Here is a 26,043-nt window from a genome sequence, read left to right on the forward strand (position 1 = left end):
ACTCAGCTCACAATCATCAGTGGGAATGACACTATAGATGTCCACAAGCTCAAATCACCTTGGGCAAGTTCACCCAAAGTAGGTGGAATTCACTTCCTAAGCTGATTATCCAGAGCTTTGGCAAGCTATGGCCCACAGTGAACAGTGTGGTTATTTACAATGGCCTTTAAATAACCTCCTCAGCAGGCCTACAATTTATTAATTTATACTAATTGACTCAAATTGGGACTATTTTATGGTAATTGGTTAATTGTTACAGCACCCAGATGCAACAACAGTGAACACTGTATAAAAATGATGTGTGAGTCATTACTGATTCAGTGCCTAGCACCTCCTTGGCAAAATGTTGTGTCAGCATTGTCAGCTTGGTTTGGGATTTTAATAGTGCTGGAATGCCAGTTGGTCTTTCAAGAAAACTAAACTTAAGCATGTTTTTAAAATTAATGAATTATTTTAAAAGCTCATAATGTCTGGTAATTAACCCTGTAGAATAGATTAGTCGAATAGAACAGACCATGGCATCGATACTTCTACTATCCCATTTTCTCTTAAGATCTCCTGAATTCATATTAAACAAGGTGAGAATTACTTATTAAATGGGTGAGAATGGTTCCCAGATACTAAAAAAGAAATGGTGACTTTTCCACCTATTACAATAACTTGATCTCCCTTTAAGAGTAACTCTTGTTTAAAATTATTTTTTTCCCTCTCTTTAGGCTTGGTGGAGGCCCAGATGATGCAAAAGAAATCATGCGTCATAGTTTCTTCGCTGGAGTAAACTGGCAAGATGTATATGATAAAAAGGTATGTCTTTATATGACATTGAATAATCTGGCTTCTGCAAGGTGGTTTCAACTGATAGGCATGGGACTGCTGCTGTCTGAAGTTAGTCTGTTTTTGTTTGCAACTTTTTGTTACTATAAATGATTAATTGTTCTGAACTAGGTGTACTTATTAATATTTTTTTTTTCATAATAATTTGTCAGTGGACAAAAAATAAAAGTTGCAAACCAACCTAAACTCAACAAATATTTTTCTTTTATTATGTAAATGTCCAAATCTTTTTCTTTCCTTTTTTCTTCCTGGGTCTTCAAGAGAAAACTACATCTAGGACTCAAGATACAATAAGAAAATACAGTGGAAGTTTATCCTGAATTGTCTTCTTATTTGTGCCTATTATTGAAAAGTTGTTTTATGGAAATAGGAAAATTAAGGGATTGGAAGGGTGTTATAGCAAAAATCTATTTTCTGATTGTTTGTGTTTAAGTAGAAATATTTTTCAAACTTTTAAAAAAAGAGATATCTAAGAAAATTAAAATAGCATTAAAACACTGAGCCAAAACAGCTTGTGGAGAAGGTGGGTATTGGAAATTCAACTGGAACAGTTTTCTCTAAACCCAGTCCTGTTCCTTTAATGGATCAACACTTTGGGGATGATTTTAGAAAATAAACTTATCCTACTCAGTAGTGAAACTCAATGTGACTTAAGTTGTTTCATATACAGAAGCTGATTTTATCTCAGTACTTGTGTAAGAATTTACTTGTTGCTATAAACTCCTTCTATTTTGATAATCTTTTTTTCCGTCAACTGTTTTACACTGTTAATCTGCCAGTTGAGCTGCATAATTTTAAGAGATTTTTCTTCCTTTTTGCTTTCTTCAAGTAAAAGGAAAATGAAAGACATGCGAATGAGCAGAATATGTTTATGCTATGATGTCAATGATACAAACTGTTTTTTAATGGTTGTTGAACTGGAATTTTTTAAAAATGTGGTTTTCAGTCATTCATAGCAAACACAGAGCTCTTTTCAGGTTTAGATTGTGTGGTATTTCTCTGACAAATACTGGAATTGGAATAAGAGCTTGTATGTGGTGGTACAAAATATAGTACTCTGGAAGTTATTGATACAAGTGTGATTTTTCCCTGGCAGTATAATGAGTTTTCAAGAAACTCTAAAATAAATAATCAGAGCAAGTACATGAATCAGGTTACTTTATCAGCCTAACCACTGGTTGGTTGTGTAAGGACATTGTAGTGAAGCCCTTTGAGGAGAAAATCTGAAAATACAACTTGAGGACCTTCCTAGAGTTTAAAAAACCCCACTAAAATTGGTTGGATTGCACTGTGTTGGGAGTGGTTGAGAAAGAAAAAGCTGTTACATTACTCTTACTCTGCTGAAAATGATTTCTTGACTATTTTACTTTAGAAATAGAGCTCTGAGTTCTATACTGTGTTCAACATAATATTTAATTATGAAAATACAGATACTCTCCCTTTTTAAGCATATTCTTTGAGTCTCTCCAAATCAAGATGGCATGTGTCTTTCAGTCCAGATGTTATTCTGAGCTATTAAAATAAAAGGAGATATTTTGTAGGTATATATAAAAAAAAAAGATATATATAAAATTTTATGAAGATATAAATGTATAAATATATAAACACAAGTATTTTTCTTTTATGCTTATGGAGGTGGGTAAAGCTTATTGGAGTATTTTAAATTGAGGAATTTGTAGTAATTCATTGTTTACTCTGCCCACTGTAGTTTTGAGAGACAAAATTTCCAAGTCAGTTGAATTTCCTCAGTGGAACAGCTAACTTCAATGATTATTGGAAATGCGTTTTTCTGGTATTGGCACACAGTGTGTTCTTTAAGAAAAAGTAACTCATGAAAAAGACTTTTGACTGTATGTTTTTCTGTTTAATTAAACATTAGTTGTATTCCTATTACAAAGCTATTTGTCTGGTTGGTTAAAATATCCAGTTGTTCCTTCTGTACACAGTCTTATCAGTTCTAAAGTATGCAGAGTAAGGCTGTGCTCTGAAATACAAACTTCAAACATAGTAATAAGGTTAATGAACTTCCACTGTGTATGTTTATTAGAATGCTTATATGAATATTTTTGAGGTCTAGATATTCTAAAATAATTCAGGAGGAATGTGCATCAAACAAATTTGATTTTCAAATAGATTTATTCTATGTTTCCTTCTGTTGCTGTTTATTAGCAGTATGGTCTTCAGTGGCAGGGTCACTTGATGAAATTGATAGTTGATATAATTATTTGCATAGTAAAAATACTTCACAGTATTCTTACCTGAGGTTTATGCACCATGAAACTGTAATTTTCTGGCTGCTTGTCAGGAGCATGTTTCTGTTAGCAGTGAAAGAAGTGAAGTTCACATTTGGAGTAATGGAAACAAAAAAAGAATAATGTATTCCATGTAGTTGCTGGGAGACAGTTTTGTACATGTGAACGCTGTGCTCTTGTGCCACTAATTTTATCATTTTTACTAGAGATAAAGTACACCTCTGTAGTTACTTGGTTATCACTTCACTGGTGTGTTTAGAGATAGAATTCTGTCTCTGTGAACTTAAAGAGTATTTGATGCAACAACAGTAGCTCTGTCAGGTCAAATGGATCCAAATGGTCAAACGGAATTATTAGCTCTTTGACACTGTGAACTAATTAAACTAATTAGATACTACACAGTGATAATAAAACGTTGTATGACAACACTGGAGCAGAAAAGGTCGTTGACTTTAAATGAAAAATGTATAGTAGTTAGCATTTGCGATTGGATGTGTTCGTTTTTGGCAGAAAAACCATGAGGGCATATGAAAGAGAGCAGCCAGTGCCAGGTTCTTCCTGTGATCATCTCAGCCCTGATGAGTTTTTATCTCTGTGCCTGAGTATGAGAAATTGAATACTTTGGCAAACTCTGAAGACTTCAAAGGCCCATATACTTCTAAATAAAATATTTGTTTTATTTTTAGCTAGAATCAGGAAGCTTTTTGAAATTTCTGTTCCTTGTTTAAGAATTGCTTTACCACATTTCTGTTTGGGTTGCAGAAATATTCTTAGGTTGTTGGATGTTCTGTCTAGGGTCTTTTCCCAAACAAAAACCACACGGGAATTAATTTAAGGGTAGGAATTTGGGTATGTCTTCATGCTCGCAGCTTGAAGCATGCAAGTAGCCTCATGTCAAAGGAGATGCAGACCTTTTAGCAAAGCCTGGGTTTCCTCCTGCATCTAACAGATGAAAGAAGAAGAAACTGAATGGGAATCTGGGCTGAGATACATGTGTCTCCTGATTTCTGGCAATAACTCCAGTTGTTCCTGAAGCAAATTAGGGAGTGCTAACAAATGTATTGGTTAGGGTCAAGTGTCAGTAATGGTTAAAGCTTGGGTGTCTGACTTTGCTGCAGGTGCAGCACTTGCTAGGACACCTGTCTCAGTGTGGAGGCAGAAACTTTCAGCATGGAGTCTGACCACCGCAAGAAGCTGTTCCTTGTCCTTCAGCTGTGACTGCTTTGGCTTTACTTAAGACACAACAAAGGCAGATGATTAAATCCTAGGATTGAAGCCCTGGGTTCAGGCCTGGCAAAATCTGCGATATAACTATAAACTTAAATGCACATTTAAGTACTTTTGTATATCAGACTTTAATGGAAAGGACAGGAGGGAAATGGGAAAATATCAACATCTGGTTTTAGACTGTTGCTATTTGAGTCATACTATTTTTATATCATTATGTGCAGTGCAACAAAGCCTGTAGGAATGACCCTTGGTACTTGCTTTTGTGTGGCTGCCATGCAAAGTAGTAAAAAGATCAGAAAACTGCTAAGCGGTCTGATCTTTTCATTGTGTTTCCAGTTATACTTTAAAGTATATGGGCAGACCTAGTGGCTGATTACCAACCATTCCCCTAGCTGCTTGAATTTAGAGGGAGGAAAATAAAAATAAGAGTGTTTGATACTAAACTTGTTGTCGTAGTCCTGGGGGTTGTGTTTTCTCTGTCTGTTGTATCAGCATTGTATTGCTTGGAAAACAGAGTTTGTCCATGGGCAAAACTCCTTGCTGAAGCCAGCCTTCCTGATGATTTGTGTTGTGTGTCCTTCCACCACTGAAGTCCCAGCTCTCCTTCCTCCCTCTCCCTAGGACCACCACACACAGTGTCCTGCCAGGGTCCACGGAGCATTTCCAGCTCCTGGCCATGCTGCGACTGCTGGCTGGGCAGCAGGCTGACTGCTGCCGGTCCAGCTCTGGGGATTAACGAGTCCCTACGTGAATGCTGACAGACTGGCTTGAAACTCAACTCAAGTACTGTCTTTTCTTCAGTGGAAATTTAGTTTGGGAGGGATGGACAGGGATGTCTTTCTTCTTTTCACTACCTATATGGAGAAATTCTGTGAGCAGTATGTATATGCCTGTTCTTTTCTCCATCATGGTGCGCTTGCTCAGCCATTCGGGGTTTGTTAGGGTAGGACATACAGACTGACAGAGTCCGTAATCTCATCAGCGCCTGTTTCCTTTGGTAACTGAGCTAATGTCAGAAAAAGGACCAAAAAATATTGTTAGGAAAGGAAAATCAGTAGTTGAAAGGGCATACATATTTTTAATTAAAATATTGTTGTTGAGGATCTAATGTTGAAAGACTGAACTAAGGTTTTTGTGTTGTTAGTATCTCTGCATGGTTTTTAGGGTCATCAAGCATTTGCTTTGACAGGAGCTTAAAAGATGTATAAATGAAGGACTATGCATTAACAGATATGCATCAGAAAAATATAAAATCTTGAGACAAGCTTTGCTAGTGTTCTTTTGAGGTGTTTTATTGTGGTGTTTTGTAAGTTTCTGAATTTCAATTTATGTGAAAATATGCTGTTTACTTGGAACGACATTTAGTAAACTAGCTAGTTTGTTAATACAAGCAAGTTTTTTTGGAGTTAAGGAGTCTGTTAATTGTGACATCTTTTCAGCATTTCCCGCTGAGCATGCTTGTGATGACACAAAAAGGCGTATTTTAGTCATGTGACCCCATTCTCTTCTCACAGTAGAATTTATTTTTTCCACAATTCTTATTTGGCTGATCTGTCTCTTCTGTTTGATTCTTGAAAATAACCACTTTGCAATTTTTATTCTCCAGTAAAGTTTACAGTAGATGAAAGTTTGATTTCTGAACATCAAATCACAAACACTTACTTACCAATACTTAATTAACCCTCATAGTGAAAAAGAACTTTATCATTTGACACAATTTTTGGCATTTGTCAGACCTGAATGATAAAGTAGGTGGAAATTTTTTAAATATGACATATGATGCCATACAAGACATTATCGAAATACCTGTTCTGTAGTTATTTTTATAATAAATTTTCAAAACACATAAGCTGTGAGAAATGCAGAATTCATCTCCTACATTGTAATGGAATGTTGTACTGATATAACCTGAATTGAACAACAGTGATCACTCTTTAGTATTTATATGATACGTAAATAATTTGTGTGTGGGAGTTCTGAGATTATAATCAAGTTACCTACTATATATTTAAATGAATAATTCAGTGGAAGTGGTGTATAGCTGCTCTTCTTTTCACACTTTATCTCAGAGTACTATTCAGCTGCTATTTGTTGGTGGATGAGATTCTTGTGGTAGTTTTAATTCGTTGTTCATTGGAAAGAAATTTCCCTTAAAATTAAAAGAAGGAAGATCAGACTGATGGTTCTTAAGCATCTGATTTTTCATTTGGCAGAACGAGTCCATCACAGTTACTTCGAAGCACCTTCAGCCACTTCCTGTACAACACCAAACAAATAATTCCTGTCAGATTATCTTGGAGCAAATAACATTACATATATTCTCTCTTACTGAAGTATTTGTGTAGTTGTTCAGTAAGCGTGAGAAAGCTCAAATTGTAGGATAGAGTCTGTCTGTCTCAGGCAGATTTGTAACAGGCAGGTACTGTACCTTGCCCCTTTCCTTTAACTGAGAGATGGGTGGCAAATTTCCCAGGTCTTGAACTGTGGAAAAACAGTGGTGTTTCTCACACACTGCTCTCGATGGATGCCAAATGGAAATGCCATTCTCTGGAAGTAATAAAGACAGAAAGAATTTGATACTGTTTCTGCTGTCATTTCTAACATCGAGCCTTGGAAATTGCTGGGGCAGAATCAGCTTGACAGATGGGTGTGAAATTGGATTTTTGTCATGAGCATCAACTCTTAGTCAGTGAACTCACACCGAGTTTGGACTTTTATGTATTTGTTTGTACACACGTGTGTGTACATGCATGAACATGGAAAATCTGTATGTCTGGTCGTTAGGGTAATGAGGCCTCTTTATTTCAGTGGACAAAAAACCTAAACAAACAAACAAACAAAAAACCCTGGAGTAAACCAGTAATTAGCCAATAAGTTTCTGAGGAAGAAATTTGTTAGCTAATACATTATCTTTTAACTCTCCAATTGCAGATCCATACATTGCTACATATTATGATCTCACCCTGCCCTTCCTTTTGTTTTTCATTAACTACTTTGATGAAATGTCTCTGGTTTACTTCACAGCATCTTCTATGCTTCATCCCAAGCTGTAAACTATTAGGAATTAATATTAGTAATTTTCTGGATAGAGATCTACTGTGAAAAGCAACTTGTTGAAAGCCTTCTTTCTACATACTTACATAGTCTGGTCCTCATAGGTCACGGTAGCTTTTTTGGGGTTTGGATGGCTCTATTTGTGGATTGTGTAGTCTCCTTTGGTTAGCACTGAGGTCTAGAGCTGCTTCTAGCATTCACCAATTCATGCAGATCTCTTCAAGCTGTAGAAAAAAACAGTCTTGTGCATCAAACATGGTAAAATAATGAAGACTCTTAGTACTATTAAAAATTACCATCAACAAGAAAATTTTCTGCAATGTACATAATGTAAATTGTATCTAGTGCATTGAACTTGCTGAGAGGAGTGAGTTTAACAGCAGTTCCACTTTGTTTCCTGTGAGGTAAATTGACAAATAATTGTTTGGTTTTGGTGTTCTGGAGCTGAGAGATAACAGGAAACTAGTGAGAACCACATGCAGGCTCTGGTGGTATCAGTGAGCCTTAATGTAACCACTTACATGGAAAGGGAAATTGGTACACTATCTTCAGGCTGTGTATTTTAAATTGCATATGAGGAGATAACACCAAATGGGTCCAAGGTACAAACCAAAACCACCCTCCCCCATTTGCAATATCATATATACAAACTGCTGTATTGTTTTGGACTGGCACCATGCAGTGTGATATTCCATACTGAATGTGCTTTCCAGCTAAAATCTTTGGCCTGCAGGTGTTTGTTCTGGAGGAGACGGCAGATTTTCGGACTAGATGATCCTCGAGGTCCCTTCCAACCTGCTTTCTATGATTCTATGATAGCAAGGCAGGTTCAAAAGAGGGGGAAAGAAGTCCTTCTTATGAGCTTGTGAGCAAATACAGGTGATTTTTCTGCTGGGAACTACCACATGGTGCTGCAAAAGCGGCAGGCAGGATTAGATCCAGCAACGTACAAAGACATGAACTGGCATTTTTAAAAATACAAATTTTATTGTCACATGCACATAATTTTTCTGAAGGTAAGTTCAGATGTAGGCCTTAAGACTGGAGTGGGGGGGAGGGTGGGAGAGAAAAAACCCCACAGTCATCATGCTTACTACGCTCTGTGTGGCCCTTGTTGCCTTAGCTTTTATGCCACCCACTTGGGGTGAAGTACCTAGAGGTGCCTGCTGCCTGACATCTATGCAGGTAATTAGAATGGCCTGAAGAGTTTCTAGGTAATTATCTTTATGCAGCTCAATTTATCTCCAAGTCATGTGAGAGTGATACTTGGAATTTAGCTGTGTTGTGCTATTAGCTAGATTCTGAACTAGTACTTTTGGGATTGACTTTAATGGCTTCTGTCTTTTACTTGAAGTTAGAGACTCAGCTGGAACTTCACAGACCTACTCATCTGATCTGGGCTATAGGGGAAAAGAACAAAACAGTTGTTTTCCTGGTAGTAATTTGGCTGGTTTCAGGTATAGTAATTTCATTTTGTTTCTTTGTCCCTTTCAGCTTGTACCTCCTTTTAAACCTCAAGTGACATCTGAGACAGACACGAGGTATTTTGATGAAGAATTTACAGCTCAGACTATTACAATAACGCCACCTGAAAAATGTAAGTCATAAATTATGCGTAAGAACAATTTAAAAATCAGCAGTTTATAATAAAGCACTATGTAAGGTGGGTTTTTTTTCTGTTAGAATGGAAAAACTGTTCTCACAGTTACTAATAAAAATGTTCGTATGGAAATGTGTAAGAGTAACTCTCAATGGCAATGTGCTTCTAAAAAAGGAATAATTACAAAGCATAGAATATTAGAGCATTCTGTGTTGGGTTTTGGGGGCCTTTTTGGTGTGGGGTTTTTTTGTTTTGTTTTAAGGGGGAGGGGGATTGTTTTGGTTTGTTTCATTTTCTTTTTTAATAAGAGGAAACACCAGCTTCAAATGTTTGCTGGTTGGCAGTCAGGGAACTGACTTGGAATGTGGACCGTGCTTTAAGCATGTGGACAGTCCTAGTGGCCCTGGTGGGTTTTTCTAGGTGTAGTCAGTTAGTAATATTTTAAAATCCTTTGAAGACTAAAAGAAAAAAGAAAAATAAATTAAAAAGAGCTGCCAGAGACAGGTGAATGTCTCTTGTGTAGATATCAATTTATTAAAAATGAAATTTATCAAGTCCTGTGCTTCAACAGAACTCTTAAAAGAAGTTATTAATATAGATGTAACTGCTGTACTGGGCTTTGCACAGAGTTTATTTGCTGGAGTGAACGTAATTTCACCACAGTTTGTATTTTTGTCATCTTCTGCTACACTCACACAAATCATGATCTGATTGGCCAGTCTAGAGTTTAACAGAGTCACTTCCCAAGCCAGAACAATTAAAATCTTGCTGCTGAGTTCCTGAATGAATTTCCTTTCTGAGTGAGATTATTTATTTTTTTTAAATTGGGGGATGGGGAAGGAGGATCCCAAAGGTAGACAAGGCTAGAGGAAAGGCTGATTACCCTTTCATAGATCTAGCTCCTTTTTTGTGTTTATGGATTTCCAGGTTTAGCTGCAGTTTTCTATTAGTATATATAGATCTGGAATAATAAGTATTTGTTCACATTTGTAATTTGAACAGATTTTGCTAAAATTTGTGTTAACTTGGGGTCTGTTGATTCAATATCATAAAGTCCCGATCTCTTGAAACTCCTCCTATGCAATGTGAATGGCTATTTATCCATTGAAGGTTGAAGCAACACAAAATACATGTATGCTACCAAGACTTCAGCGTTAAATTTATTGAATTCAGAGCAGGTGATGAGTACCAATGCAGGGAAACGATCTCCCTACCTCAAGTACCTTTCTTGGCCTCTGGTAATAGTCTGGCTGCTGCAGCAGGAAACTTTGCACGGGCTGCCACCCCACCCCAATCATAAGAATAATAGAATGGGGGTGATGACCAGCAGGAGTGCAGGGATCAGCTGTGATGTGGCTGACACAGGGAGCCCTCCCAGAGAGCTGGCAGGGCTGCCTCACCTGAGGCTGAGGTAAGGAGCATTGCCAGCAATGCTTCAGTGAATTTTCTCTTGTGCGAAGGCGGTCTAGAAAACTGCTGCCATTTTTGTTGAGCCTTCTGCCTGATGTGGTTATGCAAAAGGTGGTTAAAATGTGTGGGGAGTTCGTAACTGTATCACAAAGTTACTGCTAAACTAAAGGTATTTTATTGTTACAGGAATAATTTTCATAACACGTAGGCCAGTTATTTAGATATCAGTGCTTTACAAATAATGCCAAGGGAATATAGAAACTATATCTTGTATCTACAGTAATCAAACTGATAGCAAAACAAACAAGCTCTGTGCATTAACCTAATTAAAACTGACAGTGTAAAAGGGAGATTGTGTTTGAAGTTACAGAACCGAGAGGCTCTGTTGGAAGTCAAGCAGCATAATCCATAGCAATTGCTCAAACCTGCATTAAATCTTGTTTTTGTATGTAGAATATATGAAGATACAAAAGATACGTAATTCTGAAAGGTTGCATATAAATACATCATTAGAATACCAGTTTTGGTAGGAGTCTGTAAGGATAAGCACTGTTAAAAATCCATTTGAGAATGTAGATCAAATTCTCAGAGTTAGGCAACATCTGGTGCCTGGTTTCCATTGGCACTGCAGGAATTATGTAAATAAAAATATTTATGAATTTGGCTTAGTCCCTGTTTCCTCTGATCCCAGTAAAAATAAATAGCTTACTAAAAAATAATATGTAAGAATTGAAACACATAGAACCTGCATGAATTGTTCATTTTGTAGCTTTTTTTCCTTTTAAATCCCTTAGAAATGGAAGAATATTTAAATGTATCTACAATAAGATTATAATTTCCTGAACTCAGCTCATGAGACAATGAAAACTGGCTTCTTTGACCAGCAATCTGCTTCTGCGCTACCAGAAGCTGGATGTGCTAGCATGTCTTGATTAGCCTAGAATAGGTAGTAATGACTGAAGTTCTCAGGTGATGGTCATAATCAAACAAACAAACAAACCAACCCACCCTGAAATAAAGAGGAGCTTACTGAGAGGATATCCTTTCAGTGAGCATCATTCTGCTGTGTGAGCATAAGTTTATGTGAATAAAGTCTTACTTGACTTGAGCCTTTAACTTCAGCATTGAGCCCTGAAAGATGTACTGCCTGTCAGGAGAGTAATGCCACTCTGTTGCTAATGCAGTGACATTTGAACTTCTCCCTTAATGCAGATGACGAGGACGGTATGGACTGCATGGACAATGAGAGGCGGCCGCATTTCCCCCAGTTTTCCTACTCTGCAAGTGGACGAGAATAACTTTTTTCTTCTGCTGCTTCACTGTCATCTTAGGCTTATCACTGAAAATGATTCCTGAACATCACCACCAGTACTAGATACTATTTAAGATAGCAGGGGCACTTTTGGAGACCATTCCAAATTGAACGAGTTTTTTCCCCAAACCTACCTAAAATCCATTTTGGTTTTGCATGAAATAGGAGATTTGTCTCTACTGTGCTCTCCAGCTGTTGCTTCTGCCCCCAGTCTCAGTACAACAGCAACGTCAAGAAGTTTCTAACAGTTTCTTTGAAGGTAGATGACTTGACTTAGTCATCTATTTTTCCTCACAGTGGAGGCTAAACAAAAACCATGTTGGTCCAGCCTATCTTCTTCCAGAAGATGAATCCAAATTGTAGTTGATCTAAAAAGACTAGTCTATAACATTTTCTTGCATCTGTGCTGGTTAGAACAAAGAAACAGGGGTGGTGATGTACGTATGCAAGGTTTTTGTTAGGCATATCATTACTTGAAGCAGATCTCTGTCATTAACATCTGGCAGGAATTTGTTTGGGAAATTTTGAGAGAAGGACTTAAACTGTTGATATATATAAATATATATATATATATAAAATTTTTTAATTACTGTTGGATACTACAGAAGAAGCAGAAGGGCTGGGCTCATCCAGCCTACCACTTAGAACTTCCAGGTTCACGTGCAATCATGGAGAATCGAACATTATACATGCAAGAAATGAAGGCATAAAAGCAGCAGTTGAAGTTATTTAAGGGGTCTTATAATTTGCACCAGATAACATCTTTCTCATGCTTTTCTTTTTTTTCATGATATACATCACCTCTGATGGCTGAAGAATGTAGACAGGCATAATGGTATTGCTTTTCACCAAAATGTGTGCACCAGGGTAAACAGGTGTTTGCCTTACTTGTTTTTATTTTGAGTTTGTGAATTAGCTTTTTCTCCAGGTGTTTAACTCTGAATTTTTTTTTTGGTCTTTTTTTTTTGTCTTTTGGTTATACTGCAGTAGTATTTATTTTTAGAGATAAGGATTGTATGTGTCATGTTTGCAAATGCTGCTACATCTTAGATAGAACAGGCTTATAGCAGTTAATTTTGTAATATATGGAAGGACTGTACAAGCTGAAGGGAATAATGCACTTTTCTCCCATGTGGAAACAAGGCTCTGAAATTGTACATACTGCTTAGAGTCAGATTTTTGTGAAGGAAATACTGTCTTTTAATTGTTTGGCAATGAAGGGGAGGAATTCCAACTTCAGATGTCAAAGGGTTAAAAAAAACACAACAGACAAGCTACAACATGTGTTCCATTGAGGATAAATGTAATAGAAGAGCCTGACAGCACAGTAGAAGATTTCTGTTCTATATGAAGGAATTGCATTTGAACAATGAGACCACAGTGATTACAAGAAAAGCACTTTATTTTAATAATCAAAGTAGTAAATTTTGGGGATCAGCTGTTGTCCAGGAAGGTTTTCCCTTCAACCAAAAGAGTCCCAAAACCCAGCATGTTACATATAACCATGGTACCTGATTGACTTTAAAACATCACGAGAAATGCTCCCCTGATAGGAAAACGTCTTTCCTTTTCCGAAGATCTGTGTCTAACAGCGCATGTGCATAAACTTTAGCTTTGATCTTCAGCAATGATAATCTTAATAATAAACCCTTTGGTGCTAGGAGTCGGGACGTTACGCAGTGCAGTGACAGCGTGTGCGTGCCCTTGCTAGCAGTGCCGGAAAACCCCGACTCCATGGGATTATCATTGGAAGTATCTCTGCGTTCCTGTCTTGTTAGCTCCCACGAAGACTGTGACATTGCGGAGTATTGCTGGTTGCGTTGTGTGAATGAGTGGGTGAGTCTGAAAGGAAAGGTGTTCCTATGCAGATGCCTTGGCCTCTTGATGTGGAGAGTTGGGTGCCCGAGCATGAAGCCCACTGCTGGCAGTGCCTGTGCTGGGACCATCAAGGGGTAGATGGGCATTTTAGCAAGGCAGCTAAAGACACAGACTAATTTAGACAATTTTTCGTGTTTTGTGTTTTATCTTTAGTAACGGACAGATAATCAGTCAGAATACATCATGGTGTGTATTTTAACTGCATAGGATCTCATTCAGTCACCTTGTAACACTAAGCATGTGTAGATGATCCCTCTACAGAGAGAGAGGAGCACAGCAAAGGCGTTCGTTGCAGGTCTCTTCTGCGCCGGTTGCAGAGACGTGTCTGCACTGACAGAGTGAGCGAGTGACTGAAATAACCGCATACTTAATATACGGGCATTAATGAGTTCTCTGCAAAGGTCTCGTACTTACAGACTAAAACTCTGGTGATTCAAAATCGGTGTTATATGCCTGTGTTTTTTCCCTGTATGTTTTCAGCTTGTGATAGCAATAAGTTTCTTGACACAGGGCACCTCCAGCTCAGGAGCAGCTGTTGCCGTGCCTCTGGCCGGCCGTTCCTCGTGCGCAGAGCAGCCCTCTGGTTAGCTCACCGGCACGTGGCTAGTTAGGAAGCGGTTTGCAGTAACTATTTGTCAGTGGATTATTTGAAAACCCTTCGAAGACTTCACTTTGCATTGTGTTGTCTGCCTTCCAAAGCTTCGTTCATCAGGTTTATGCTACAGAGAGAGTCAGCAGCCACTTGGTGCTGCCTGGGGTTGGGGGATTCCCTCTCTTACCAGTGTTAGAAACGGCTGAAAGACAAATGGGCAGGCGGTGCTGAGAGAAGCCTTCAAAGCTGCTCTTCTGCTGTTCACAGTCATGGTTGGATTGGGACAGGGGGTGGTGGCTGGGTACCTTGGCGAGCCTTTTGAGCACAGTACATTTCAGACTTTGACTCCAGCTTGTACTGACCTCCATGACATACAGTATGCCCTCTTGTACTGCAGCCATCTCGGAGGAAATAGATCATTTCTGTTTGGATTTTGGCAGTTTTGCGCACAGCTTTGCTTTTCACACTAATCCATCTTCCAGTACATTCCTGTTGCTTAAAGAACATTTATTCCAGTGTTGTTTTACGTTGTTTTTTTTTTCCATCTTTACTTGCAGCTTCTTAAAGCTGACTGTTCTTGCAGGGGCCGTGTGCTTCTCCTAGAGTACAAAAGTAAGGTCTTTCCTTACTAACTGCAGGGTCTATATATTACACCTCAATGTACACACTTTGCTGCTACTGTTTGTACTGTCTACAGTAGAATTTCCTTATCTTGCTCCTGGTAGTGCATTACAGGCAAGCATGAAATGTAAAGTATTTATTTAAATAAAAACCTCTAAATTGGTAATTGAATTACCTCCCTGTAGCTTTAGAGTTTGTGACATTTCTTGACCTTGCTAGTTCTTTCATTAGATCCATGCAAGATCTAGTCATATGGTTAAGGATATTAAGCAGACATGACTATGAACCCAAGAAAACCGTATTACTGTTGGTCATACTTAAACTGTTTATTTCCTTAAGTATATGACCCACAAGGATGTGAAATAACTACAAGAAACTGTTTTTGTACACTGTACATCCTTAGTATTTTTACACGTATATGATAGGGATGCACATTATTTTCCTTCGTACAGACAGCTTAAATAAAGCACTATGTCAATCTGCTACTTCCGTGTTTTTTAATGCTAATTTGTTCTGGAGGTTTGTAAATATATATATATATATATATATGTTCAAGCTTGCCACAAAGGACGTATTTTTTTATATCTGCACATTACTATTAAATATCTTAGAGGATAAAATTCCTAATTTGTTCTGTGTCAGAGAATGAAAAACGGAAATGAGAAGGCTATACTGCAGATTACAAAAGATTTCTCAAGTTTTGGGTTAAATATTTACTTCCTATTTTAAAGTAATTTTATATAGGTTAGATGTTTCAATCCTGAAATGCACAAAGAATTTACTTAATTTCTTCTTACAAGAAAATGTACATCGTTATTTTTTTATCACTGTATATACAATGATCTGTGCATGTTTAGTTACAAGTTTTATTTTGCTGTGCAGTCCTAGCGGTAACTTAACTCGCTGTGGCGTATTTCAACTACTGGGTGATCAGTTTCAGCTTGTACATTCTTGAGCTGCAGTATTGTCAAAAAAAAAAAAAAAAGAAAAAAAAAGAAAGTAAGTTTTTATGACTAAGCAAGATGTATCTGTGCTTTGGACCAAGGCTATTTCCACACAGCTGGGTCAGGTTAGCTCTGCGAGGCCTGTGTCACTTGTAGAAGAAGTGAATTTGGTTTACGCTTCCCAAGTGGCGCTTACACAGGACTGTGTTCCTGTCAGAACACCCACCATCCAAATTATTTGACATCTAATTAAAGTCATAGCCTCACATCCCATAGCTAGACATGTGCCAGAGTAAGGAGAGAAAACATGGGAAGGTGGGATGGGCGGGGTATCTCAGGGTGGGACTCTGAAGCCTGCAGGCTGCTCCAGGCCCATTTGAACCAGCTGGTTGGGAGGGCTGAGGGTCCCTAAGGCAGGAGGTCATCTAGGTTTTAGCTTAGTTCTCTGACATGAATCCTTCCCTGGAATTGAGGAGCTTCATCGAGGTCTCAGGTTTTTGTTTGTTTGTTTGTCTTCCTTGTTTTTCCTTCTGTTTTGCCTTTTTTCTCTCCCACCTTGTAGTAGGGAGGAGCATGAGAGAGACAGCCAGCCAGCCACTAGATCACTAATAACAGGAGATCAGTGACCAGGATGCAGCTGTGGCAGGACTGCCTGGTCAGGCCTCATCCTGCATGAGAGGATGACACTCTTGGCTGTGGATGTGGGCTTTCCTGGGTACAATCACTTGGTCTGACATTTCTAAACTTTGTAAAACTAAGCATTTTGTGTCTTAAGTAGAAGGTGGGTATGGTGGTGGTGAGGAACATAAGATGGGTAGAGCTGGTGTTGATTAATTGCTACAGAATACTTGCTGCAGATAAACTGAGTCCTTCCAGACTCTCAGCAACATAATGAATTGAACCTACACCTGGGATGAGTATGAAAACCTCCATTCAGCTGCATGTACTTGCAGCCCAGGATGCTTTGTGGATATCAAACATGCACAAGTGCACACAAGTGGCAGTGCTCTGCTCACAGGCACCAGAAGCCATCTGGTAGGTCAGGTGGGTCCAGAAAGGTTGAGGGGTCCAGCTGTGCCTCAGACCAGGGCAGGGCAGCTCCAGGATCTCAGTGAAGCCTAAATGTTGGTAAGATGTGCCCAAGTTTCTTTCTGTGTGTCTCCTATTTAAAACAGATTTATGCTGTGGAATAATAAAAAACAAATCTATTTTTAAAAAAGTTTGCATATTCCTACATTTATAAATGTGTATTCTTACCTATGTAACCATCTATAAAGTAGTGACACTTAAAAATTGTCAACCTGATTACTGTGGAGAACCCAGAATTTGCCTAGAGAGGATTCTTCTTCAGCAGGCTTTCTAGTCCCTGAAGACCTGAGGCCATTTTAAGTATGTTTATTGTCGTATTGTTGAAGCAGTTCTGGGAGGAGCTCAGATGTGTTTGGCAGTTTAATATGGCAGGAAATTGAAATAGGGAGAAAAACCACTTTGATGTCAGGGCTGTACCACTAATAATTCTTAAAACACAAGGGAAAGAGAGATTGTGTCCCACAGCAAATAGTTAATTAACTTACTGCATGTGTTGTTACTCCTTTTTATGTTTTATGCTTTCGTGCTGGCTGAGGTAGCTTTACCAATGGGGGGGGGGTGGGGGTGTTCTTTTTTTCTTATGCATTTGATTTATCCTACACCAGTTCAGCAAAGGATTCAGATTCTTTCTGAATCAGCCTGGTATTTGGAAAATAACTTTTAAAAACACAAGTGTGCAATTAACCAGGAAAAAAAAAAAAAAGGCACCCTCCAAAAGTTTTCAGTTCAATAATTTGCAGTCAAGGTCAGCTGATGATCCTTGAGGCTGCTAAAGATTTGCTGGTAGAAAAGTCTAGCCAGACACTTACAGCTTAACCTTCACTAACAAGGGGTACCTTTGCCTTAAGGGCTTCATCCAGTGTCCATTTTGAAGGGACACATGCCCCATGGAAATGCTTCCACATTATATGGAATATTTCTCAGTCATTCTTATACTTTTCTGATGGATAAGAAGTTGTTGTGACTCTCATTCTTTTATAAAAAGTCAAATACCTTGTAAAAATACAGTCCCCAGTTAGATTCCAGTAATGAATCTAATGAATCCTGCTTGTGCAGGACAGTCCCTTTCTCCTTCTTTCTCCTGCACACACTTTCACTTGAATTCAAAAGGACAGAACCAGGAAAAGAAGAATCCAAGTTTATTGGTATTTCAGTCTGTAAATAAGACATCATCTATGATCAGTTATAAAAATAGATAAAAAACCATTTTATTTAAAATGGTACAAATTATTAAGGCCACACTACGTAACAGCAGTTAACACTGGCTTGCAAGCCTAGTCTTTTAAGAAGTCTTGGCTGTCCTCCTAGGAAGCTTGGTAGGCTGGGGATGCTTCAAAATATTTATGATTCTGTAGTTAAAAACAAATTGAAATCAGCTGAAATCAGGCAGTGAGTGTGCCTGTTTTCTGCAGAGGTGTCTTCGGTGAGTCTTAGACAGGCCCAAGTTTCAGCCAAGCAGACCTGAAAGATAAAAGAGACGGGTGTGTCAGTCTGTTGCCTTGCTTGTGTTTATTTGTGTCACTTCAGCCTGTGAGCCAGTTCTTAGAAGAGAAATACAGAAATGGTTCAGCCTGTGGCAATGCCAGGTAAACAAGCGCTGTTTCACAGCCCGCACTTCCTGCGGGCCTGCTGTCCTCGCCTCTTTCTCAGATCAGAAGCCTTAAAGGTAGCAAAAACAAGAGACATTTGATTTCTGAAAAACAGGATCTCCATGCACTTTAGATGTGGCTCATGTTTAGCAGTAAATAATTGAGCTCTTGTTTTGGGGCACGTCTAAGATCCTGCCCCTTCTCTTTTCCAGGAAGGAGGCGGCAGCTTTGTGCCAGTGTTTACTGTGAGCTGTACAGGGTGGGCAGCTGCAGCAGAACAGGGCACTGCTGCCTGGTTGCTGGTAGGAAACCTCTGGTGAGAAGGCTAATTGGCAGTTTCCAAGCTCTTGCATAGCTCTTGTTTGTGCTTCCTCAGTAGCACTTCAGAATTGAATTAAGAGCGCAACATCAAACTCTATTGGAGCTGGGGAAGCTACCTGGGGTTAAGCCATTGGCATTCAAAAATACGAATTTAAGAGATGTTAATGACCTCAGAAATAAAAATAAACTTTCTGCTTTGGCTGGTTTTGCACTAGAGGACTAAAGGGTTTTGCTTTTTCATGTCCTTTTAAATCAGTAAGGGAATTAGGACTGAGTTAAAAGAGGACAATTTATGAAGCTGCAATTCATTAACAAATTAATTAAAAACAATAATATGGTACGTTCTTTCCCCCAAATCCATGCACCAACACCAACTGCTACAGTTGTATCTGCAACCAGTGCAAGGAAAAACAGAACTGCAGCCACAGAGAGCCTTGGGGCTTGAATTCTGTGTCAGTGACTGCTTAGTGACAGCCGGGGAACCTACGCCATGCTGCAGTAACCCCCAGCATTAGAGTACAGACAGAGATTAAAAAGGCAAAAATCAAACCCCAAACACTTGGCTCCTGAAGAAGTTTCCTGGCCACCACTGCTGCTGCGGGTGTCTTACAACATTCCTAACCAGCCCACTCCCCTGCCATGCAGCTGCCCTTGGTGGCCCAGGCGACAGCCCAGCAGCATTGCTCCCTGCTCTCCCCTCTCATGGCTGTACCCTGAAGGAGGGAGTCTCCTCCTTTTTAGGCACAGGTTTGTACCACCAACCTTCAAAACATTTCCACCCTGGAAATGTCATACTGTCAATATATAACTCTAACTCAAAAGCTGTCATTTTCCTCTTCTTACCACCTACAGCCACAAAATGGGTTTCATTAGCCCTGCCTTTATGCGTGTAACCTGGTAGGCATCAAAACTTCTACATGGCTTTTGTCACCACAGTTCTCCAGTGTTAATGCTTTGCAAGATGCTTAGCCTCAGCATGACTGAGGATGTGGGCCTCAGCTCCTTTAAAATAAAGCACAAACACTGGCAGAGTCTCAGTGTGCCTCACTCTACAACCGCCTGGAGGCTAACAAGGTCATTTGAGATGTGTTGCTCCCTGACTAAACGGACACAAATCTGTCACTCCCAGTGTCCAGGTGACTGACAAATGAGTTGGTCACTGAGTAGGTCAAGAGGCAGGGGCCTTCCCAGCCTTAAAGTTTCTCCTCCTCCTAACAGTACTTACAGTCAGTGGGCAGAGCCCTGCAGCACACATTGCCCAGGTTCCTCCCAACAGTCCCTCGGCTCAGGGGCATCTGTTTTAACAATTTTTGTGCATTTAGACTACATTTTTAAAAAAGCTCTCAGTAACCTAATCAATCTTCAGGTCTCTTAAAGAAAAGTCGAGAGCTGTATAAGGATCAGCCTGAATTACTTCTGACATCAGAGGTGGACTAGCTGCTTGTTTTCTGGACATAAAGCTCCCTTCTGTAACACATAATGAAAAAAAAGGCAAAGGGGGCACTTGGGAGCACGTCAAGCACTGCATTTGCTGCTGGGACCTCACTGGAAATTCATGCTGTTGTAAGAAAACAAAACCACCACTCAGAACAGCTGCAATTCTGACTGCCTCCCACTGAGCCATTAGAGGGGTGAGGATGGGAATATAGTCATGGGTTAGTATAATTTAACTTCTGTTTAGAATAAAAGTGCTCTGTCCACAGACGCTCACTGTGAAACCGTGACATCTGTACTAAGGGAGGGGATAGTTTTAGTGGCTTGGCTATAGGAGAGCAGAGGGAGAGCATGGGTTCCTGTCAGGGAGGGCTGGCTTGCAGGAGATCTTCAGGATCTGAATCCTGTCACTCTGTGCTCTCACTGGCACAGCTGGCCACCAACCCCATCTGGTAGCCACAAATTGAAGGGTAAATACTGGATATATAAATACAACCAGGACAAATACAGATTTCTGTCAAACTGCTTGACACCAAGGCAGATCCTGCAGTGAGAAGCACCCCAGCTTTCAGAAACGAACCAGGTGGACAGTGCAGAGGTCTCTAGTAATCTCAGTTTAAATGTTTGCACATTTGTAGTTAGTACCTATGTAGGAGGGGAGCTAAATAGTTCTTTTTGTCCTGACTTGGGGCAAGTTGCAGTGTAAGAGACACTTAAAAAAGCAGAAACTCAAAACTTTAATATTTCTCAAACTTTCAAAATTAGAGGTGTAAATCCCATATTTCATCTTTTGACTGCCTGTACCTGAATATGCTGCACTGTATATTCTTATTAAATATTAGTGCCATCTTGTAAATATTAATGTAATGGCCTGATACACAGCCCATGCTGTAAGGTCAGGCCACATTATCATACTTGTCCTTTAGAGCTCTTAGAAAATGAAAATTACAGTGTGAGCATCATCATGTTTCAGGCAAGTGGTTATTCTGAAATAATACTGAGCTGCTTTCAGTAATAGGAGATTTAATATTATTATTTTAAAATCATGTAATTCACTTCTGAGAATGAGAAAGATGGTTTTGAAAACTGGTACTTGTCTTGGGGACTCCTTCAACAAGGATGCTAAAGCCTTTTAACTCATGTTGTCTATAAGGGAATTCAGCAGGTAGCAGGAATGTGTATTTCTTTTATGATTACTTTTTAAAATTCACTTTAAACCCCAGAATTTTCCTTACTGTGTCAAATGAGTTTTCCATGAAAAACAGACTCTCGACACACCAGAACTGCAGACATCTTAAAAACATCTTCCCCCCACTTTCTTTTGTTCTTCCCCTCCATATACCAAACACTAATACCAGAAATAACTGCAGTGGAAGTAACCTGAGTTTTGAAAACAAATCCTAGGAAGGTTTGTCAGTGTTTTGTTGTGTTTTGTTTTTTTTTTTACTAGGTCAGCTAGATTAAAATAAATGAGGCCACTTTAAAATCTGTAACTTTTAAATTCAAGTTAACCCCCAAAAAATTAACTCTCACAAGGCATCAGGAACAGCTGCAACTATGCAGCAGTACCGTAACTCCAACAGCACTGCTCCGAATACAATTATTTATATAATGTTTCCTTCAACATCACACTAAGTTTTATGATTTACTACAGAACAAACTGTAGGCTTTCTGAAGAAAGAGAGAGGATTCTGCTTCCTCAGAAGAAAAATCCTATTGGAAGCAACAAAACTTACTAACCCAAATCAAAAGACTTATAAGCCGGTGATTATCCAGACTAAAAATTACCTATGGTAAAATCTGAGTTCCCACTTTCCTAAGAGTTGTATGTCCCCCTTCCCCCCCTAATTCTGTTATGTAAACCTCTCTTAGCTGTGGAGTGCTTGTCCTGAATTTTTAAGTGCTTAAAAAAATCCACAAAAAGCTCAAACAATTTCAAACCCCAAAATGTTCCAAACACTTTCTTTCTTCTCCCTTTTTTCTTGAAGTGTTTGCCAGATTCAACCCACATCTGCAAATAGTTTTAGTCTTCCTCTCCCTCCCCTTCCTCTATATATAGGATATAGAAAAAAATACCTACTTGTGCTCATTTCTCTTTATCCATCCAGGTTTTTACTTGATTCCATCTGTGTCCTGCTTGAGATCTGAATCCCATTTTTTTTCCTGAAATATACAACTGCAGTTAGTGTTCCAAAATAGCACATTTAGGTTAGTTGTTTTTACATTATTTTTAAAAGATTAGGTATGACTGGTTTCTCCCCCTTTCCCCACACAAAAAAAATTTAGTGATTATAAAGGAGAACTGTTGAACAATATGGTCAAATATGGAACATGATGTTATTTTCACCTTTGATCAACACTGATTCTGCAATTAAATTTTTTTTTTTTAAATATATATTCCTACACTAACTACATACATCTTTCTGTACTTAAAATCTCCCATTTAAAGTGAACTATTCTTTAGTTTACTTAAACCAATTGTCTGATATTCCAGGCAGCTCTTTTGGGTTGAATTCCAATTCCCAGAGAACAGCCATTGCTTTAAATAGCTGCAAATAGATTTTTAGGCCTCATTTTATAATAATTTTTTATATAATTCTTCTCTTCTGAGTGTTCTCAAGTTAAAAAGTATCCTCTGGAGCACAGTTAACTTGTAATGAACATAAAGAAGGAAGCTTTTGCCAATCAAGCCTTGATAGCAGTATCATCTCTGAATGGTTTTTCCTCTTTTGCATCATTTTTGTACTTCTGCCAAACTTCATAAAAGCACATTCGCTTCCCTATAAAATAGATGATCAATAACAAAATCCCTGTGGACCACGTCAAGTCTGTTCACATTACCAAGACTGCCTCCCTTGAAACAGAACTTCTAATTTTCTTTTCTGAACAACCACCTTCTTAAACTACCTCACAGAGAGAGCCCTCTGGCTGCCCTGAAACTTGCCAGTAGTTACAACATGCTGGTAACCTTACACTTACAATCTTGAGCTACCAGGTTGTCTACTACAACAGGAAATCGTTATAACCAAACACACTGACATGATTAAGGCATAATGATGCATGGATTTTACTCTCCTAGGTTAAACATTTAGCTAAATTCTACAGCTAAAAAGGTTCTAAGGCAATTGATGTTCTGTTGACTGCGAGGTGTTGACTGCTGCTACTGGACTAAATTTCTTACACTGAATGTCTGTGTTAACAGAACTCTAGTTATCACTAGTTTGCAAGTTAGAAAACATCATGGTATGGTTGAAATAGTTCATTTACTTAGTCACAAAGCAAGAGTTTGATTGTTTGCTGGTTGTACTGAAAACCTCATTCTGTGCTTCTTTTTTTTTCCTGAAACAAGTAAAAGAAAGACAAAGAAAAAACAAACAAACCACCTAGCCCTCTCCCTTATTTCCAAAGCATGGGCTGACTGAAGAACAGTGGCCAAAGTAAAAAACCTGCAACAGCCCAGGAGAAGTCACAGCTTCCTAGAGACTACTGGAAGCACAAGTCAGTCCTGCTAGAAGTGCAGGGCAGTGATTAGTGCTCGGGCAGGCTAATATCACATTCACCATCTCACACGTGGGTGAGTGGTCATGGAGCACCAGGAAAGAGAAATTGCTTTAAAAAGTAGTAGAAGGATTTCAGTCAGACAAATACCAGCAGAAAACTGGTAATTCTCAACATCAAACAAAAAAGTAATTCTCAACATCAAACTAGTGTTTAAACGTTAATGCTGTTAGAAGAGCAGATTTCCCTTTTCTCTGAAAAAGGAACATAAAATCTTCTGATAAGAAAGCTAGGAACTGTCACCAAGAGTAATTTCTGCTCTTTTACTGTCACTTCAAAATATTTTCTTTATTTAGTTTAGGTTTAAGTGAAACTCAGGTCCAGCTAGAAGTCTTCTTCCAATTGCATGGATTTATTTATTTTTTTTTCGTAAGGTCATGCCTTACTTAAAGCAACAGCAGCAAACAAACCCAACAGCTGAAATGAGGCTGCTGGTGGATTCCTCTGCTCAAGCTGCAGAATATTCCCCTCAGAGTTCCTTTTCTCTTGACACAGTACCTGTGTTCGCAGAAACTGCACCTCTTCCGTAAGCAGCTGTTTCTCTTTGAAGAGCTGATTCTGTTTGTTGAGCAACTCCACTAACTGCTGGGCAGTGGCCTGGCAGTGCTTGTCAAGCTGCTGTAACCTGGAAAAAAACAGATAAAAGAGTTGCAGAGCATCTGAAGTTGGAGTTCACGGGAGGAGCTTTGATGTTTGCGCTGGGGGGTGCAGCTCCCAGACGAGAGAGCTCAGTCTGGTGGTTGGGCTGAGACTGAAGTATTACTCCTAGGATGGGCATTCAGTATGTTTTATCTTCACACTTCACAAGAGCACTTCTGAAAGTTTGCACTTCTAATTTAGAAGCCTTATAAAGACATGACTGTGAATTTGCTTTGCCATTGAGTGACATCAGTAAAGACTGCAGGACTGTATCCTGATGTCTGCAGCTAAGCAAGCTGCAGGCTCTGTAGCTGTTTCAGTAACAGGTTCCTAAAACACATATGCTAGGCCAGATTATAAATCCAAACATTCCAATCACCTGACAAAATGAACCTGAAGCGACAAAAAAAAGTCTGCGGCTCTTTAAAACCTGGTCAATGTCCAAAACTCATTACAGAATGCAACACTTATTTCAAGAAATCCTTATGTTAATTAAACATCCTTTAGTAGGGTAACAGGGATTCCTGGGAAAGGATACAAAGAGCCCATCACTCCAAAGGTCCTCCTCCTCAGGGGCTGCAAAACAAAGGGAACAAGCTGGCAGGTATCAGAAGGAGCATGCAGAGGCCTTTTGCTTATACTTGAAAAACAAGTGCCTGAGTTGGAACAACACTGATGTAGAGTAGGTCAACCCCACCTTCTTTAATCGCAAAACCTGGGACAGGTTATGTTCCCAGTGACTATTTCTGCCATGAAAAATTTATAGTCTGCTTGCGACTTGTAGGAAGGGATATAAATACAAATAAGCTGGAAATTTTCTTTTTACTTTAAATCATTAGTCTTTAAATGGAAACATCTTCCAATTAGAAGTCCTTTTGGATTCATTAGAAGCTTCTTGTCATAACAGTATTCTAGAGAAAACCCACACGTTTAAACACTATGCACTTAAGGAGCATGAACCAAGTCTGGTTCTGTCAAGGTCAGTTCCGGATCTAAACTTTTCACTTGTTTTTGTAAACTATTTCTTGCTCCAACATACTGAACTACAGCTTCAGCTGAGCAAGGTTGTTAGGTGGGATCTCTCAGGCTGTGTTCTTAATGGAATTAGTTCTACACTTACAAGAAGGCATGTGATTTTCTGAATCTTACTGCTTTCGGCTCCATGTGGTAGTTTTGCCTTGTACAGCTGTCATAACTCAGCTAAGCTAATCACTCTGAATATTCACATTCTTAATCAGGATTGTTCAAAGTAACTGCATTGGTAAACACCCCCAAGTTCCTTGATAAAAAAGCTAGTAAAATCTAGCTGAAACAAAATTGCCAAAATCTATGTCAAAACCAGCATTTACTGATCTGTATCTGTCAGCCAAGTCCCTTGACATCAAACTGCAGCAATCACATAGCAAACGCTGAATGCCTGTATTCAGTGTCCTGTTACTCTACTAACCTACCCTTGCAAAAGGGATTTGAGGAGCAGCGGGGCCATCTCCTGGGGATCAGCTAGCTGCAAATGGCAACAGCTGGTTGTAAATATCCAATGAAGCAAACAAAACCACCACTCTGGTAGCACAGGGTATTCCACTAAATACATACTCAGGTGCTCTGTGCCTAATATCACACTCCTTGTACCTTCCAAACTATACCATGTTGGTACAGGAGCTGTTTATGCTTCATTTCTTTACTAAA

At 39.0% G+C, this 26,043-nt stretch overlaps 2 protein-coding genes across 9 annotated transcripts in view; one reads left to right on the top strand and one right to left on the bottom strand.

Annotated features, from left to right (window-relative positions):
* Window positions 1–15,268, top strand: part of AKT3 (AKT serine/threonine kinase 3) — a 149,629-nt gene extending 134,361 nt beyond the window's left edge. For all 4 annotated transcript variants that reach the window (XM_051616220.1, XM_051616218.1, XM_051616219.1 and 1 more), the window contains 3 exons: window positions 717–804; window positions 8,865–8,967; window positions 11,593–15,268. In XM_051616220.1, coding sequence (XP_051472180.1) covers window positions 717–804; window positions 8,865–8,967; window positions 11,593–11,678 — 277 coding nt within the window. In that variant the 3' untranslated portion in view covers window positions 11,679–15,268. The remainder of the gene's footprint in view (window positions 1–716; window positions 805–8,864; window positions 8,968–11,592) is intronic.
* Window positions 15,269–17,937: 2,669 nt separating this feature from the next.
* Window positions 17,938–26,043, bottom strand: part of SDCCAG8 (SHH signaling and ciliogenesis regulator SDCCAG8) — a 109,361-nt gene continuing 101,255 nt past the window's right edge. For 4 of the 5 annotated variants that reach the window (XM_051616210.1, XM_051616211.1, XM_051616215.1 and 1 more), the window contains 3 exons: window positions 24,217–24,343; window positions 22,241–22,323; window positions 17,938–18,277 (listed from right to left, as the gene is read on the bottom strand). In XM_051616210.1, the coding sequence (XP_051472170.1) occupies window positions 22,273–22,323; window positions 24,217–24,343 (178 nt within the window). In that variant the 3' untranslated portion in view covers window positions 17,938–18,277; window positions 22,241–22,272. Of the gene's footprint in view, window positions 18,278–22,240; window positions 22,337–24,216; window positions 24,344–26,043 lie in introns of those variants that run through there. The other variant, XM_051616217.1, reaches the window with a different exon arrangement.

This window comes from Apus apus, chromosome 3, assembly GCF_020740795.1.
Source record: "Apus apus isolate bApuApu2 chromosome 3, bApuApu2.pri.cur, whole genome shotgun sequence".
Taxonomy (NCBI): domain Eukaryota; kingdom Metazoa; phylum Chordata; class Aves; order Apodiformes; family Apodidae; genus Apus; species Apus apus.